This window comes from Peromyscus maniculatus, chromosome 19, assembly GCF_049852395.1.
Source record: "Peromyscus maniculatus bairdii isolate BWxNUB_F1_BW_parent chromosome 19, HU_Pman_BW_mat_3.1, whole genome shotgun sequence".
In the NCBI taxonomy this organism is placed as follows: Eukaryota; Metazoa; Chordata; class Mammalia; order Rodentia; family Cricetidae; genus Peromyscus; species Peromyscus maniculatus.
In genome coordinates this window covers 37548574-37565608 of record NC_134870.1, presented here as the reverse complement: position 1 = coordinate 37565608, position 17035 = coordinate 37548574, and the positions used below count along the sequence as shown (strand labels likewise).

General features: G+C 40.5%; 1 protein-coding gene across 2 annotated transcripts in view; it reads left to right on the top strand.

Annotated features, from left to right (window-relative positions):
* Nucleotides 1-15963, top strand: part of Ccdc112 (coiled-coil domain containing 112) — a 32744-nt gene extending 16781 nt beyond the window's left edge. The window contains exons 3-10 of one of the 2 annotated variants that reach the window (XM_015996427.3): nt 153-274; nt 5293-5382; nt 7325-7400; nt 8467-8857; nt 11784-12197; nt 13752-13847; nt 14824-14942; nt 15428-15963. In XM_015996427.3, coding sequence (XP_015851913.2) covers nt 153-274; nt 5293-5382; nt 7325-7400; nt 8467-8857; nt 11784-12197; nt 13752-13847; nt 14824-14942; nt 15428-15458 — 1339 coding nt within the window. In that variant the 3' untranslated portion in view covers nt 15459-15963. The remainder of the gene's footprint in view (nt 1-152; nt 275-5292; nt 5383-7324; nt 7401-8466; nt 8858-11783; nt 12198-13751; nt 13848-14823; nt 14943-15427) is intronic. The other variant, XM_042264308.2, reaches the window with a different exon arrangement.
* The last annotated feature ends 1072 nt before the right edge of the window (nt 15964-17035 follow it).

Genomic DNA, 17035 nt, shown 5'->3' with positions numbered 1-17035 from the left:
TTTGACCCCTTAACCTTATTACTCTAAGTAATCACACTTTTCTTTTTTAAATGAATTGAATGTAAGGTACTAATTGTTTTGAACGTCTTCATCTATTAAACAACTAAAATATATTTAAATTGTATTTATACCATTTGTTTCTTTTCCTAAAGAGTTATTGTCATTGAAAAAGATAAACACAGCCATTTCTACAACCAAAGAGGCGACTTCAGAACTGAGCATAGCATGCTGGAAGAATTGGAAAATAAACTGATAAACAGCAGGAAGACGGAAAGTAAGTTGGGTTCATGACGAATTACAAACTGTTGAGTGATGTAGAGTATAGTTTTGTCCTGTGTTGTACTTGTGCATCGACTGTGTTGTGGTTCTTGGAGATTCATGGCCGGTGACAAATCTGTCTCTTAAGGACATGTATTTATTTTATTTTGACATTACTGTTCAGTCAATCGAACTGAATTGTTTTCTAAGTCTGTTTCTTCCATATTAATAGGAAAGACTTAATTTTGAGTTGATAAGTCAGCAAGTGCCATTGATATTGAAAAGACCAACAATACTTCATTTCCTGTGCTGTCTGGTCCTGGCTCATCACCCTGGCACTGTTGACTGAGCACTAGACCCAGTAAATGTCAGCAGAATCGGAGCCCACACCACTAGCCGTACAGAGTGCTAACACTGAGTCATGCCCAGGCCGGAGTTTCCACAGTTTCTACCTCAGGAGACCCGTGTCTGATCCTGAGATGAAATACAGGAGAAGCGAATATGTTGTTGTTTGTTATGCAGATTACTCATTGTCATAGCGTGGGAGAATACAGTTAGATTCTGCATGTTGCAAAAATCCTTATAAAACAAAAGCTGCTTAGCATTGCTTACAGAAAAAAATAGTGGCCTTTACTAAGCTTTATAACATTGATTTTCTTGGTAGAGATTAAACTGCTCCTGATACTGTCTTATCACAGTTTAAAACGTTTCTAGTGATTTTCCCCTTCTAAATGTAAGGTCATACCATTTTAAAAAGTCCTCTTCTGTCATGTAGTAGCAAGACTCACTCTCCCCCTTCTGCTGGAATGAGAATAGGAAGAGAATAGAAATGCCACCTATCAAGTTTCCATTCTTGACCTCACAGAAATCTAGATGGTGGTGTCTTAATTACTGCTGCTTTCCCTTCTGTAGGCACGAGCAGGCTGATCTTTCATTTCTTGCCTGTGTCCTTAAACAGGATCTAAACTTTTGTATTTTTAGGGACTTGTTTTGCCCTTTCTTTTGCTTCTTTGAAACAAAGTCCTGTGGACCAGACTGACTTTGAGCTCCCTATTGTGGTGATATATTGTGTCCCCCAATATATTGTGCACCCTAATAAACTTATCTGGGGTCAGAGAACAGAACAGCCACTAGATACAGAGGCCAGAAAATGGTGGCACACACACACCTTTAATCCTATCACTTGGGAGGCAGAGATCCATCCAGATCTCTGTGAGTTCAAAGCCACACTGGAAACAACCAGGCATGGTGACTCACGCCTTTAATCCCAGGAAGTAATGGCAGGAAGCAGAAAGATAAATAAGGCGTGAAAACCAGGAACTAAAGTTAGTTAAGCTTTTCAGTTTTTAGTAGCAGTTCAGCTGAGATCCATTCAGATGAGGACTCAGAGGTTTCCAGTCTGAGGAAACAGGATCAGCTGAGGAATTGGCAAGGCGAGGTTAGCTGTGGCTGGTTCAGTCTCTCTGATCTTTCAGCGTTCACCCAGTACCTGGCTCGGGTTTGTGTTTATTAATAAGACCTTAAGATTCTGCTGCAGCTTATATTCCCAGTGCTGACCTCAAACTCTTGAGCCTCCTGCCCACCTCCCAAATGCTGGCATTGCAGACACATGCCACCATGTCCAACTCATTTTTTCTCTCTTTTCCGTGCAGCTTTAACTTTCTTTACTGTTTCCTGTTCTTCAGTTTGCCATTCATTATTAATACTGAGTACTTATCTAAGAAAGGAGGGAACCTTGGTCTCCATGCGAAGAGATACACTCTTCTTCATGGATCACAGCTCTGAAGAAGTAAATAGCTATTTCTTACCTCAGGGGTCATACCTGGGTTTTTGATAAATACCTGCATTTTTATTGCCTGTGGATGGCTGTACAGTGTTTCATTTCCAAATGACAAAATAAGATTGCATAAGGTAATTGTGTAACTGATGAGCTGTGGCAAAAATCAGCCACTTGCTAATTATTTAACTTTGCTCACAAGTTCCCTCCTTTCCTTCCTCACCGGCTTCCACCCCTGTCCATCATCCACCCTGTCCGTGCTGCCTCCCGAGGGCTACAGTGTACCCGCCAGCACCACCGCCTTCTGCCCCAGGAGACTTTCTTGACTTAAAACCCCAAAAGAGGACCAAGCTTTCCTAATAAAGGGATGCTGTTTCTATGTCTTCTTGAACTTGGTAATTTCATAGGGTGGAACTTTAGAAGTGGAACTAAGGGGCTGGAGAGATGGTTGGGCACACGCTGCTTTTGCAGAAGACCCATCTTGGGAGGCTCCCGACCCACTGCAAGTTCAGCTCCAGGGGATTCGCGCCTTTGTCGGGCCTCCACTGGGACCTACACACACACACACACACACACACACACACACACACACACACACATACATAAAAATCAAGATAAACGGGGACTTATACACATGTGCACACACACAGATACATAAAAATCAAGATAAATGGGGACCTACACACATGTGAGCGCACACACACACAGATACATATAAATCAAGATAAAAAGAGCTTTAAAAAAAAAAGAGCTTTAAAATAAAGAATTTGCTTTAAATTTTGTTTGTTTGTTTTAAAATGGAGCCATACCAAAGTCAAATATTCATATTTGGAGGCTTAATCTGGATCTTGGCCCTGGCTCCAAACCTTTTGATAAATAAAAAACAAAAACTGCTCCCTCGGTGATCTAGCACTTGTCAGCCCTGAAAAAAAGTTGCCTTTAAGGATTTTTGTAACGAAGCCTTTGGTGTTTTACATTGTGACAAGTTGCAAAAACAAAACAAAACAAAACAAAAGAGCCAAGGAAGCCGCACAAACTCCTAGATTATGACAGAATGGTCCTGTTATTTGCATAGATGTGAATGGGTGCGAGTGTTATACCATAGGTCTGCTAATCTAAATAAACACACTAGCATGGTTACTTCAGAAAATGAGGAAGGAGTAAGCAGCACTTCCGGTGCTAAGCATCTGAACATGTCCCAGGTCATTATTTTGTTCTTATGCTTTTTATTATTCACCTACCCTTTTACTTCTGGGTGGTTCTTTGCTTATTCTTGGCAACTTGTGGCATAGAAACCATTAGGTACCACACATACCTTTAAGAACATGTGTTTAGGTGAAATTAATACATAATGAGAAGTTTGTCAGTCTCCATAGAATTAATACTAGTCATGGGTTGAAAAGAAAACTCGAGGAGCCGAGTTCACCTCGTTAATTGCCTCATAAAAATCAAGTGGGTAGGTGTGTCTCTGCAACGTCAGTGCTGTGGGAGTGCACACAGCGGATCCCAGTGTGTACAGTGTCAGCGCTGTGGGAGTACACACAGCGGATCCCAGTGTGTACAACGTCAGTGCTGTGGGAGTGCACACAGCGGATCCCAGTGTGTACAACGTCAGTGCTGTGGGAGTGCACACAGCGGATCCCAGTGTGTACAGTGTCAGTGCTGTGGGAGTGCACACAGCGGATCCCAGTGTGTACAACGTCAGTGCTGTGGGAGTGCACACAGCGGATCCCAGTGTGTACAGTGTCAGTGCTGTGGGAGCGCACACAGCGGATCCCAGTGTGTACAGTGTCAGTGCTGTGGGAGCGCACACAGCGGATCCCAGTGTGTACAACGTCAGTGCTGTGGGAGTGCACACAGCGGATCCCAGTGTGTACAGTGTCAGCGCTGTGGGAGTGCACACAGCGGATCCCAGTGTGTACAGTGTCAGTGCTGTGGGAGTGCACACAGGGGATCCCAGTGTGTACAGTGTCAGTGCTGTGGGAGCGCACACAGCGGATCCCAGTGTGTACAGTGTCAGTGCTGTGGGAGCGCACACAGCGGATCCCAGTGTGTACAACGTCAGTGCTGTGGGAGTGCACACAGCGGATCCCAGTGTGTACAGTGTCAGTGCTGTGGGAGCGCACACAGCGGATCCCAGTGTGTATAGTGTCAGCGCTGTGGGAGTGCACACAGCGGATCCCAGTGTGTACAGTGTCAGTGCTGTGGGAGTGCACACAGCGGATCCCAGTGTGTATAGTGTCAGCGCTGTGGGAGTGCACACAGCGGATCCCAGTGTGTACAGTGTCAGTGCTGTGGGAGTGCGTGGCAGGTAGAGGTGCTCGTCTTCTGACTGGAGTGTGCTATCCGGGACCCACATGGTGGAAGGAGAAAGCCAACTCCACACATGCACTGTGACATGTGACACATAAATAAATGCAATACATTTTTTTGAAAAGAAGATGTAGGTCTACCCTCTTACTAAAAAGTTAGTAAGTTACAGAACAATAGAGTAAGACACCTGACATTGGCCCCTGGCCTCCACACACATGCCCACACATGTGCATGCACATGTGCACAGATAAGATTACGTACACCACACACACGCACACATACCCTCCCCCCCACACACACACATGTGCACACACAGGCACACAAAGAATTAGTGTTGGTTAGACAGTTTAATATTTCCAAAATCAAGTTAAAATCAATTTCTGTTTCCAGAAATTATAACAAATTAAAAAGAAAGATGCATTTTAAAGAGCAAAACGTGAACCGAGTGGTGGTGGCACATGTCTCTAATCCCAGCACTCAGGAAGCAGAGGCAGGAGCATCTCTGTGAGTTCAAGCCCAGCCTTGTCTACAGAATGAGTTCTAGGACAGCCAGGGCTACACAGAGAAACCCTGTCATGAAAAACCAAAAACCAACCAAACAAAAAAGAAAACAACAACAAAAGAGATAGCAAAACATGTTAAGCTTAAGTTACTTGGCATGCTTTTAAAACAATAGTCAGTAAGTCTCTCTCCACAGAAGGAAAAAAGATACATCTTCACGTCACATTTCCAGTAAGTGGAACCAATGGTCTTTTCAAATATTTGGGAAACGGAGATGCTTTATCTAGAGCAGCGATACCTCATGTTCAGATGGTTGGGACATAAATGGCTGCTGCTGAGTTGTTCCTGGCTGTCTTTCACCAAAGGACTGTATGGCGTTTATCTGCAGGGGCCTAATTGTAGCCACACTTGTCACAGAATTAACTAGGGACTTTTCCTTACAGGAGCAAAAATCCAGCAACAGTTGGCCAAAATACATAACAATGTGAAGAAACTTCAGCACCAGCTGAAAGATGTGAAGCCTACACCTGATTGTAAGAAGAATTCAGTATAAGATTCTCTTTTATGTGTCGCTGTTTTCTGTTGGTGCATTAGAAAAATGTATGCCTTTCTAGTGAATGTCTTTTCTTTCCATTTGACATAGTGGACCCAGCCCTACTTCATTCAAAGTAAGGGTAGAGTTGAGAAGTGTAGTATCAGAGCTTATATAGGATTTTCAGCCTTTGAACTGCCATTCCGTCCTTAACATTGTCAAATAGGCAGGAGAGACACTGTAAGGTCGGAACACTGTGGCCCAGGAAGGTTCAGATTTAGCCAGCCAAGTGGAAAAAGATTGGTTTCCCAAATCCTAGCCCTTATCCTGCATATCCTGTCATTGGCTTTTGGGGGAAAACAAAAAACAAAAAACAAGCCGGGCGGTGGTGGCGCACGCCTTTAATCCCAGCACTCGGGAGGCAGAGGCAGGCGGATCTCTGTGAGTTCGAGGCCAGCCTGGGCTACCAAGTGAGTCCCAGGAAAGGCGCAAAGCTACACAGAGAAACCCTGTCTCGAAAAACCAAAAAAAAAAAAACAACAAAAAAAAAAAAACAAAAAACAAAAAACAAAAAAACCTTTCGGAAGTATTTCAAATATGTAAGGAATGGTTTGACTTTACTGGGACAAATGCTAGTTTGGGGGAGGGAGAAAAAAAATCCCATTCCCACCTTCTGTTTCAAAATTCTTTCCTGATTGGTGCTGAAGATGTGTGGACTCAGAATATACTGGATCAAAACCTTAGTCTGTCATTTATTAGTTAGGGCATTTAGGCAAAACCTCGATCTCTCTGAGCTTTCGTGCCTTAGTCTGTGCAGTGGAGATCATGGACCTTCTGGTGGGGTTTGGGCAGGATGGGATGGAACAGAGCTCTAGAGTATAGGTGCAGTGCTTGGAGTATGGCAATCACTAGAACTGGCAAATGGGAGAAGAATGGATGGCATTCATTAAATTAAATGAGGCTGTAGTGTGCTAGAGGGAACATGCAACAACTTTTTGATAATATTCTGTTATATAAGAAAAGAACAAAAATCTAAAGAAAAAATGACTGTAATTACTTTAAAAACACTTAAATCCATAAATATTGTTGAAAGACAAATTAGAAAAGTATATCTATATATGTAATTTAATAAATGAATATTCGTAAGATATAGAATTTCTACAAATTAGGGCAACCAAGATAAACAGTAATAGGAAAAAGGACTGAGATTATAAGGCACACAGTGTATCAAAAGATATACAAAACTCAGATGGAACAAATGTCCATGCTTATTAATAATCACAAAAATGTCAGCTAGATTGATGATAGGTCCTTACCTTCTTTTGGAAGTGATTTAAAATACATGGGGAGAAGGTATATATATATATATATATATGCACAAGGATTTTTACTGTACTGTTGTGCGTATTTAAAGGTTCATCAACAGGAAAATTAAATGAATCAGATAGTTTTAGATAATGAAATACCATATGTAGCCATAGAAAAAGAGAGGCAGTAGTATATATACTTATATGCAAAGTTAAGCATAACTGTTTTTGGTTGTTTGTTTAGGTCTCAATATGTAGTTCTGGTTGCCCTCCAACTCACAGATTCACCTGCCTCCATGTCCCAAGTGCTGGGATTAAAGGTGTGCACCACATTACCTGGGTGTCCACATTTTTTAACCAAAATATTTTCTTAAATAAAAATGTGTGAGTCAAACAATAGTATGTGTAGTATGAAATAATTTTTATAAGAGTAATACTGATTATAGGATTTAATAGTATGGGCATGTAGAAAAATACCTTTAATAAGAAATTGTAATCACAAAAAATTTACTTGTTAGTGGTTTTCTTAATTTCTTGTGCTAAGAAATGTTTTTAAATTAGGGACAGTCCATATTTTCTCCTAATTATTAGCTCAGCTATATTAAAATATGACATGGTGGTTTTATTTTTTTACAGTTGTTGAAAAGCTCAGAGAAATGATGGAAGAAATTGAAAATGCAATCAATACTTTTAAAGAAGAACAGAGACTGATGTATGTTTTAAAACTCATTTAACATAAAGTTTTGATCTTGATTTTCCAGTAACTCACTTATAGGTTGTCACCTGTGAATGTACTATAAGTTGTCTCTGTCATTTCTAGAATTTTGGAAGTTGCTTACAATGCACTTCCTGTTTACTTAGATACTAATATATTCGTTTGGGGTCTTTGATGGAGTTGAAAACTGGATAGTTATAATTATAGTTTTCCTTAGTTGTGATAAAAGGTAAATTAGATATAAAACTTTAGACTTACAAATATAGGATAAATGACAGAATATTTTCTTTACTTTTACCAAATACAAGTAGACTAGATATTGTAACTAATTCTACTTGATAACTGTTTTATTATACATAATTTAACTATGTTAAAGTTAAAATCTTCCTTTTTGATTAGACAGAAAAGGAGAAGTGCTATGGGATGTCTTTCTGTATGCTGTGAATATGTGTTGCTCTCATTGGTTGATAAATAAAGCTGTTTGGCCAATGGCAAGGCAGAATAGGTTTGGCAGCACATTCAAACTGAAGACAGAGAGGAAGAAGGGTGGAGTCAGAGGGGAGACGCCAGCCTGCCGCCCAAGGAGCAACAAGATGCCAGAAGACCGGTAATACCATGGCAATGTGGTAACATATAGATTAATAAAAATGGGTTAATTTAAGATGAAAGAGCTAGCTAGCAAGAAGCCTGAGCTATAGGCCATACAGTTTGTAATTAGTATAAGCCTCTCTGTGTTTACTTGGGACCGAGCAGCTGTGGGACTGAGCAGGACACAGGAAAACTTCTGGCAACAATAAGTTTACTAGTCTATCTTCTGTCCTAGAGTTTAGACAGCCTTTCATACTTAAACTAAATTTTCATTTATCTTGGACACCAGGAGATCACAAATGAAAGTGTGAAAGATTGTGTAAGTTTGAGAAGACAAACTTCTTTTAAGGCTCAGATAAGAATATTATTAATATTAGAAATGTCAACAAGTGGAGTCAGAGATGATTCAACTTGCAGGAAAGTGAAGGGTTAATATGGATTCGTTGAATTCAAACTTCATTTTTCTTCATTTTAGATACGAAGAGCTAATTCAAGAAGAGAAAACGACTAATAATGAGTTGAGTGCCGTCTCTAGGAAAATTGACTCTTGGGCTTTGGGTAACTCAGAAACAGAGAAAGCTTTCCGAGCGATCTCAAGCAAAGTTCCTGTAGACAAAGTGACACCCAGTACTCTTCCAGAAGAAGTGGTCGAATTTGAAAAATTCCTTCAGCAAACAGGAGGGCGCCAGGGGGGCTGGGATGACTTTGACCACCAGAACTTCGTGAGAGTGAGAAGCAAACATAAGGGGAAGCCAGCATTCCTGAAGGAGGTTGTAGAACACCTTCCGGGAAGAACACTGGATGAAGTTCAGCAACATGAGAAGTGGTATCAGAAGTTCCTGGCTCTAGAAGAAAGGAAGAAAGAGGTAATAGTGGTTCTAGCAGCTGTGGTGCATCGTGTGTGTCTGTGGCCCAGGTGCTGTGCAAAACTCTTCACTGTCTCATGAACGTTTCCCAGACAGCATCAAGTCAGCCATGGTCTCTTAGAGCAGAAACCAAGACGTGGAGTAGTTGGGGAACTTTCTCTCAGTGGTACACCTGCAGATGAACTTCTATCACAAGACATTACACAATGTACCATCCACATCCATACAGACTGCAGGAAGAGGTCATCTTAGCAGAGGCTACAGTCGTTTCTGGGGGACAGCACTGTTTAAAGACTCAAGTTTTAGCTACCCTAAGAGGATTGTAGCAAATAGACCAAAGGTTCGTTTTCAAATAAATACTAGCCTGGCTTTTACCTAGGTCAAGGTTTCTCAGCCTCGGCTGGCAGCATCTGGTGCTGAGTAATTGTGGTGGCTGTCTTGTCTGTGGTGGAGTGGTTAGCAGTGTCACTGGGCTCCAGCAACCAACGTGTCCTTCCTTATAATCAACAGACGAGTCTCTGTTGTCGGGGGAGCAGCTCACCTTTGGTTGAGAACCACTAATTTAGAGAAAATGGGTGATCTGTTGACAAGTCTGAGGGGTTTGTGGTGGAGCATGTGTGTTTGCTGCTGTGGTTTGAGGTCGGCTGTGTGACCTTTAACTTGTTTGGGTTAGCAGGAATACATGGTCTTGTCTACAGATGACATACCCGCAGAGCCCTAAAAAATAATGATCTCCTGTGTGATCTGAAGTTTAGAGAAGGCCGTGGACTTTCTGTTTGCGATCTCATTGTTTTATCCCATCTAAAATAAGATGGATGTGAGGAGATTGACTTTGGGAGTCTTAAGAAATTTTTAGTATAAAGATACAGATAATTTTTAAAGACTCAAAATCTAAGAAATGTGTAGGCCTTTCTTCTACCAATGCTTGGAACTCTAGATTTTCAAAGTGATCCCCAGCACAGAGTCAGCATTGCTCTGGAACCTGTTAGAACTTGGAAGACCTCAACCCCTGACCCTGCTGGAACTCTGGGCCTAACAACCTAGTTTTTAGCCAGTTTAGGTTACTTGCCAGCTTTGTGTAATACCCCATCTCAGAAAGGAACAGACACTGTGCTCCTTAGAATAGAAGCAAGCCTCTCCAGTCCCACATGACTCTTACACCCAATCAGTCTGTCTCCTCTGTTTTGTAGATGTGATGTAAGGCTCAGGTAGAAGGCAGTGTGACCACAGAGGAGTAGTTTACATGTTAGAGAAGAGGGAAGTTGGGACAAGTGTTAGATATACTGAGTTGTAAGATTCTGAGTAGAGCATTTACCATCCCTCCCTACCCCTAATTCCTTTAATATAGCCTGTGTTTTGGATAAATGATACTTACATTTTTCAGACATGCTCTGGAGTACCCTTGAGTACCTTCTCTTTTTATGTATATCTACTTTCTCCTATCCATTCCCTGACTGACAAAATATTCCTAGATCAAAGGCTACCATCTTCTTGTCAACCCCAAAATAAGTGGTCCCCTGGAGCATTCACTAACAGTGTTTCCACCATGCCCTATAGAATGCCTATGCTGTGTCTCCCCCACAACTGTGCCACTCAGAGCTGACCCATGGACTGGATTTCAGTCTGTAAACCTTGACCACTCTGCCATGAGATGACTGTGTGACAGTTGGTTGTCCAGTAAGGAAGAAGTACGTTCTGTCACACATTCCTGATATGTTTGAGGACTGTCGTATTGAGTGGCACTGTCTAGAGAGTACTTGGTATCGCTAATCATCTCTCAATCCTATAGCTTTGCTTTTCATATTATCTCACTATGTAGAATTTATTGAATGAATGGATGAATGATACACTGTAAGCAAAGATGAGGAAGTAGATTCCTGACCTGGATGGGGGCTGAGAAATACAGTAGGTAGCATACTATGTGGCATAAAGGTTGCTAGAATTTTAAATAATCTTTACATATTCATATAAGAGATGGAACTTTTAAATTTTTGTCCTGCAATTATGAAGCATCATGTATCAGGTACCAACTCATTTAATTGTCACAATAACCCTGTGTAAGAATTACTTCCTATCGTTTTATAGATGTCTTAGTTACTTTTCTATTGCCATGACAAAACACCATGACCAAGACAACTTATAAAAGAAAGCATTTGATTTGGGGTGTGTTGCTCCAGGGGGTTAGAGTCCATGACCATCATGGCAGGAGACAGAGAGAGAGGCATGGTGCAGAACAGTAGCTGAGAGTTTACATCTTGATTCACAAGCATGAGGCAGAGACCGGGGCTAACTAGGAATGGTGTGTGCAATTGAAACCTCAGCCCATGACCAGTAACACATACCACAACAAGACTACACCTTCCAATCCTTCTGGGACTGCTCCACCAGCTGGGACTAAGCATTCAAATGTGTGAGCCTATGACCAGCCATTCTCATTCAAACCACCAAGTAGATAGGGGAGCATAGGCTAGTGACTCTTTCAGACTCACACCTAATAAATGGCAAAGCCAAAATCAATTCCCAAATAATATGGCTTCAGGGCTCATGCCCTTCACTGTCCCGCTTTTAATGCATCTTCTGATACTGACTGGTAGGAGAAAGGTCTCCTAGAGAGAATTTGAAAGCAAAATGAATCAGAGGAAAGTGTCAGGACCCAAGAGTTGGAGGAGATGGAGGAGCATTTCTGCATGCAGGGGAAGGCCAAATAACCCAGGGTCCAGAGGTTTACAGGATACAGGAATTTTAAAAAATGTGAGTAGAAAAAATTGCACTGATTTAAAATAAAACCTAAAAACCTAAACATCCAGCATCCACAAATTAATATATTTTCTAGGAAGTTAGAACTGAAGTTGTATTAAATGCCACAGACTGATTTAAAAAAGAAAAGCATGTTTGTTTTTGTTTTGATTCCCTTTGATCCTTTTAGTCTATTCAAAATTGGAAAACCAAAAAGCAGCAAAAGAAAGAGGAAATGCTCAAGTTAAAAGAGAAGGCAGACACCACAGCTGTGCCTTCTCATAGCAAACCAGAAGATAATCAAAAGCAGAAAGAGGAACAGAGAAAGAAGCAGAAATTGGCGGTGGAAGCTTGGAAGAAGCAGAAAAGTATAGAGATGTCAATGAAGCATGCCTCCCAGCTCAAGGAAGAAGAGGAGAGAGAGAGGAAGCAGCAGAAAGAGCGGCAGCGGCAGTTCAAGTTGAAACTACTCCTGGAAAGTTACACCCAGCAGAAGAAAGAGCAGGAGGAGTTCCTGCGGCTCGAGAGGGAGATAAAGGAAAAGACAGAAAAGGCAGAAAAAAGGAAGACTGCTGCTGATGAGATTTCCCGGTTTCAAGAAAGAGTGAGTAAACATCCTTCCTAAGTAGTTTATGGGTGTGGTTCATGAATGCTTTATTTCCAGGTTTGCTTACACAGGCATTGAGTTCATCCCATCATCTTACCCAGCACACCTGCGCTGGCATCCCTATAACTGAGCACATTTCACTCCCTAACTTCTAGTAAGTTATAATTTAGTGGAAAAGATATGCAGGTCAAGTGATAGTGTCCTGGTCAGATTTTTCGTTAAGTTGACCCAAGCAAGGGTCATCTGGGAAGAGGGGACCTCAGCTGAGAAAGTGCCTCCATTAGATTGGCCTGTAGGCACATCTGTGGGCTGTCTTCTTTATGCTGACTGATAGGGGAGGGTGCAGCCCTCTGTGTGCTGTGCCACCTCTGCACAGGTGGTCCTGGGTTGTATAAGAAAGCAGGCTGAGCAAGCTACAGGGAACCATCCCGAAAGCAGAGCTCTTCCATGGCCTCTGCTTCAGTTCCAGCCTCCAGGTTCCTGCCCTAATTTCCCGCAGTGATGAACCACACCTGTCGGCTGAAATAAACGCTTTCCTCCCTCAAGCTGCTTTTGGTCATGGTATTTAGCATACCACTAGAAACCTACTTAGGACAGATGGTGAGGAAGTTAAGGTACACACGGAGTGCTTCAGGGGGTAGATAATACAAAGGTGCTTACACAGCTCTGATTGATAGAGAGAAGGTGATGCTGGAATCGAGGCTTCTCTAACAGGAGGGAGAGCATGACTCGGCGCTTGGAGAAGTGTCAACTGTTGTTTGTGGGGAAGCTAGGAACACTTGAGTATACTGCTGGGATGTAGTTTAGTGGAAGATGGCTTGCCTGGCGTGTTGGAGGCTCTAGGTTCAATTCCTAGACACACACACACACACACACACACACACACACACACAGAGAGTTATACTTCAGTATCTTGGAACGCCAAGGAACACATGGGAACCAACAGGCGAGGAGGCTATGAGCCAGGCTGAATGTGTTGTGTAAGCAAGACAGGGAAGGTTATTCTAAGATACACAAAGCATAAACAAAGTAGCTGTCAGTGAGTAAAAATGTTATGAATTGCTAATGTGCATAGCAGCGACATTCATAAAGGGAGGTACAAAGAAAAGTAGATAATATACATGAGTGGTGTATACTTCAGTGCATTTCTTTTAGTTTATATATAAAAATGATATTGAGTAACAAAAGATCTCATGCTTACTCATTCCCCCGACAAAGTAAGCAGGCTCCATGAAAAAAGAAAGATTGAGAAAAAGAAAATAAAATTGGAGCTAGGAAAGTATATGAGAGACCCCAGACTAGACATACCTGTGTTAGTAAGTGAAACATGGTTTAGACTGAACCTTTGAGTGGAATAGATGAGGTCTAAATGCAAGTGATGCAGAAAGGGTCTGCATGGCTGTAGTCAGGGACCAGCTCTTAGCCTGCGTTCGAAACGTCACCTTCGAAGGAGTGTTGGCAGCTGAGGTCATTTAAATTGTAACTCTTACGAAAGCAAATTTGAGTTAATTTTGTTTTCTTAATGTCGTCTTTTTGTTGGTACCTTTTTAGGATTTACAGAAGCTTGAACTGAAAATTCTAGATAGACAGTCAAAGGAAGAGGAGAAGGCAGAAAAACACAGGCGACTGGCAAAATTGAAAGAAAAGGTCCTCTCTTGTGTTGTGTTTGTTTCTGAGACAGCTTGCTGTGTAGCCCAGGCTAGCTTTGAATGCACCGCTGTGGGCTATCATGCCCTGCTTTAATTTATCTTTACTTCTTAAACTGACTTTCTCAACCAACTATAACCATCAATTTTTCACACTAATGAAGTATATATTTCCCCACTTATATATGTGTGTAATTATATGATACTTTAATCAGATTAAGCATAGTCATCTCTTCAGATATTTACCATTTCTTTATGACAAAACTGGTCAAAATTGTTTCTCTTAGCTCTGAAATCTACAGTAGAGAATATCTGTAATCAGGCCGGCAGCATAGCACACCAGAACTTACCTTTCCCTGGCTCCCTCCTCGTTGTCCTGATTGCTTGACTTTAAGGAGACTGGCAGATCTCCTCCCTTTCTATCTCATTGTTCTCTCTGCTTTACATTGCACACGTACATTCCACAGAGCACAACGTAGTACAGTCTTAGCAATTATTATTGGAGCTCTGCCATTGACTTTAGAAGCACTCTTTTCTTTGACCCTGAATTTTCTGTCTTGTCCCCGTCATCATTCTTTCTGAAGCTCCGTTCTGTGTGGGTGTGGCTGTGGGCATTGCTTAGTCTCACCACTAACTGCTCAGAACCTATGTGGTGCCGCATGGGTCAAGTAGACTACTTTATGGGTGTTATTTATACTACATTTATTGTCTGGTTATATTGCCCTTATACTAAGCTGTAGTCTATTTCCCATAATTAAAATAGAAATGAAATAACAGAACTGGGGAAGGATAAATTAGCAGTTTATTAATTGATGTTAGTGGTGTAAGCACAATGAAAGCTTATTTTGGACATATTAGTTAGTTCATGTTTGGGTAATAGCCAAGTGTAATTTTTAAAACTGCTTTGTGTTACTAAAGATTTTACTTAGTACACATTTAGTTCATATTAATTGATACTATTCTACTTCTGATCACAGGTTGAAAATAATGTCAGCAGAGATCCCTCTAGGCTTTATAAACCTACGAAAGGCTGGGAAGAACGAACCAAAAAGATAGGCCCATCAGGCTCTGGGCCACTTCTCCATATCCCGCACAGGTGAGAAGGTAGTAGAAGGTGATCATTTATAAAGATTTATAATGTTTTTATCTCGTGCAGTGTTATGCATGTTTGTCTTTTATACAGTTTCTGAATATAATTTTTCATATAGCAGATTGACAAAGCATATCTATATTTTTAACTTTTTATTATATATGTATTGTGTGTGTATGGTCGTGTGAGTGCTATGGTTGCTGTGGTGTACATGTTTGTGTCTCTTTTTCCATCATGTGGGTCTCAGAAGTCCAACTTGAGCTGTCAGGCTTGGTTGGAAATGCCTTAACCCACTTTACCCACAGAGCTACCTCACCAATACTGTATATACTTTAAGTTGCCATTACAGACTTGAAAAAAGTACTGTCAGTCTACGGTGTGTTTACCCAGCTGCCTATTTCCTTAAAGGGGCACCTCTCTTTTAATCAGTTGTTTTTTATTGTTTTGATCTTCCTGCATATTTATAATTGCTTTTCTCTTTTTCTCTTTAGGGCCATTCCAAGTTGGCGACAAGGAATCTAGAGGGACTATGAGATAATGCAATTGCTAGTCACTTGATGAATGTCAGGAGAAGGTGGTTAACTTTGCTATTTAAATGTTACTAGCTTAGTCAAGTTGGTTATTGTGCTGTGTATGAATTGAGAAGTTTTAAGTGTCATGGAGCATTGTCAATATTTTCATTCTACAAAGATGGCGTATGTTGGCCTAGTGTTGATATGAATGTTATTTAAATAGGTTTGTGTTACGAACATTATTCCATTTTAATACTCAAAATATTTCAAAAATAGTTTGTTTTTATCATGGCTTAGTAAAATAATTTGGGAGAATTGGTCTTTTTTAAGCCAAAATTTTGTAACTTTTATAACTTGGAAGTAACTAAGCTTGAGTAACAAAGACATAAGTGTCTTTTTAAAAGAGTTGTTCAATAACTTAGTACATTTTCTAGTTTAACAAAATGGTAATTTGTCAGTTGTTTCATTTTTGTGTAATGAATATTTTGTATTTGATTAAAGCATGCTTTATTTTATATGGAGACTATTTTAAATAACCTCCCTTGCTACATGTACCTTCTTCATATATTATTATGTCATCCTCCAGGTTTCCTGCAACTATGTCAAATTTCCTTTCAGGCTTTCTGGAGCCACAGATTTATAAAATCTTTGTATCTTACTGGGTGGTACAGTTTTCTTCTGCTTGCCCCAAATCAAGAACAGTTTTTCTTCTGAAATAAGCTGGTTTTAAACAGTACACTGATGGTTTTGGATTGAAAAGTAGAAAATTTTTTAACACAACTCAATTCAGTTTTTTTGTATTAAAACATTTTATGTCATTCTAACTTTGGTTAGGTTTCAACTTATAAAGAAAGTACTATATACATAAAATATAAGAAATTTTACTTCTTACAATTTATCTTCAAATGCCTTTAATTTTATATATATGTACACACACACACACACACACACACACACACACACACACACACAATTAGAGACATACAGACTGAATATCCCAGAAATTAGTAGGATTAGTGATCTAAATCTTTTCTTACATAACAGTTTAATAGTTACATAAGTATACAGATTCAAAGTATATAGATATCAAATTTTAGAAAGTAAATTCTGATTGTATAGTTAATGGTGCACAATGAGAAAGTATCCTTAACTGGAAATGCCCATTTTATTTGATTGTTTTCTATGACTCTTTTAAATAATCTGGAACTATTGAGGAATATACGAGATGAAGGAATTCAACAAAACTGAACTGCTACCTAAGATATAGGAAAGTAAAGCTAGTATTGCACAAAAATGCACCTTTCAACTGCCTGCATCAAAGCTAAGCATGCTGGTTGATGGATTCTTACTGTTTTAGTCTTCATTATCTTTGGTACCAGTGTTGGGATTGAACCTAGAGCCCTAAGCATGCCAACTACATGCTCCACGTGCTTTACTTCCAGCCTTGTTTGTAGTGTGTGTGTGTGTGTGTGTGTGTGTGTGTGTGTGTGTGTGTGTGTGTGTGTGTGTAAGCATGATATGTTGGGGGCAGACGTACATGTACCACAATATGCTGGGATATATCAAAGGACACCTTGGTGGAGTTGG